The sequence below is a fragment of the Olea europaea genome, unplaced genomic scaffold, assembly GCF_002742605.1.
Source record: "Olea europaea var. sylvestris unplaced genomic scaffold, O_europaea_v1 scaffold20987, whole genome shotgun sequence".
NCBI classification, from domain to species: domain Eukaryota; kingdom Viridiplantae; phylum Streptophyta; class Magnoliopsida; order Lamiales; family Oleaceae; genus Olea; species Olea europaea.
The window spans coordinates 1-1,880 of record NW_019238925.1 but is presented as its reverse complement, the minus strand read 5'-3'; the positions used below and the strand labels follow the sequence as shown (position 1 = coordinate 1,880).

General features: G+C 41.6%; 1 protein-coding gene across 1 annotated transcript; it reads right to left on the bottom strand.

The window, feature by feature from the left end:
- Window positions 1-3: 3 nt before the first annotated feature.
- On the bottom strand, window positions 4-1,875 carry LOC111380136 (ATP-dependent RNA helicase-like protein DB10; the record flags this gene model as incomplete). The annotated part of the gene is made up of 4 exons (XM_023003621.1): window positions 4-181; window positions 258-611; window positions 1,043-1,320; window positions 1,468-1,875. Coding segments are annotated over 4 exons (1,218 nt in total), but the record flags the coding sequence as incomplete, so codon positions are not given.
- Between the last annotated feature and the right edge of the window lie 5 nt (window positions 1,876-1,880).

The following is a 1,880-nucleotide window of genomic DNA, read 5'->3' as shown; positions in this document are numbered from 1 at the left end:
GCTGCGGCTGCGGCTCCGAGCCCTGCCCAGGTTCTCACCCCATCCGGAATTCTTGTTTGGGCTTCTGCTTCGACTGCGACTTCTACTTGTGTTATTAGCCATCATGCTTTCATGGAAACTCTTAAATTGACTGCTCCCAGGTCCATCCCCGTCATGCACGCTGTGGGATCCGTAACTATGTCTATAGTCACATATACACAAAAGTGAGACGCAGTTCTAATAACCAAAAAAATATGACTGAAAAAAAATATGATTACCCATCTTGCTGGTCACGATCATAACCATGGCTACCACCCCTTCCCCCATCTCTTCCACCATAGGCAGAGTCATAGCGTCCACCACGACCACCATCCCGACCACCAGATCCTGAACCCCACTGACGTCTTGGCCCCCCAAAACCACCACCACCACCACGTGAAGCCATATCACGAAGTTCAACAGAGACCTGTTGATTTGCTCCTTCCAAAATTTTGACAAGATCTGATGCATGCTTTGCATCCTGGTCAGAGAAGAAAGTATAAGCTAAACCTGTGGCACCTGCACGTCCAGTTCTTCCAATTCTGTGAACATAGTCTTCTATTCCCGTAGGAAAGTCATAATTTATCACCACCCTGTAACAAGAAGAAACTATCATAGCATGAGATCAATCACACAACAAAACTTTAGAACAATATAAATCACAGCGCTTCACCAGATCATCCATTATTTCAGTAATTTCGTAACCTCGTCAACATCGAGGACATGAAACCAATAAAAACAAGATTCACATTAAGATGAGAGATGCAATCATGCAAGTTGAAGTTCACCCAAATATAAAACAGCTGATAAAAATAGATGTACACTCACAAATGCACCACATAGTTAAAAGTAAAACTCATAGCAAGAGGAAATGAGGGATGCAAAACTATACCTTAGATTATTTAGCTCCTCCCAGAAAAGCAATGGTTCATAATTATGTTATAGGTTTTAAGTTTTTAACCAAAGACAAGGGCTTCAAGCATACATCTCAATATTCACAAAATCAATCCGATACACCACCAACCTGATATCTTTAATGTCCAGGCCACGGGCAGCTACATCAGTAGCTACGAGCACCGGGGTCCTTCCTGTGCGAAACTGATTCAACACATGATCCCTCTCACTCTGAGATTTATCTCCGTGAATAGCAGCAGCTCCAAATTGACGGTTTAGGTTGCCTGCAAGTTGATCGCACATTTTCTTTGTAGAACAGAAAATTATTATCTTTGACCCAGGTTCTTGAGATCTCAAAATCTGTTCCAGACGCCTACGCTTCTCCATTGATGACAAAACTTCAACATTCTTTGCATATATAACAACTCTCAAGAGTCAATAATTCTATATGAAAACTAGAACGCAATAACAAATATGAAAATGATTTCTTTATTTCTTTTTCTTGAATAGGTAATAAAGTAGATAATGAGAGATGGAAATGCAAATAAAATGCACCTGGGTGATTGCTTTATTTGCAACAAGCTCATCAACATTTCCTATGTTAACTTGAACAGGACGAACTAGAAGATCAGAAGCAATTTTTCGCACCTCCTTTGGCCATGTTGCTGTGTACATCAGGGTTTGCCTACGAGTAGGTACATTCTTCACAATCTTCCTAATCTGAGGTTCAAACCCCATGTCCAGCATTCGGTCTGCCTCGTCTAACACCAAGTATGAAATCTGATGAAGGCTAATTCTTCCCATCTCCAGAATATCATTCAACCGACCGGGAGTAGCTACCACCACATCTACAAGACCTCTGTCTAGCTCTTTCAACTGCAGGCCTTTGGGTGCACCTCCATACAAACACTTCCCACACAACACCAAAACTAAAATCAGAAACAGATTCAGATAACAAAGGCAGAAGG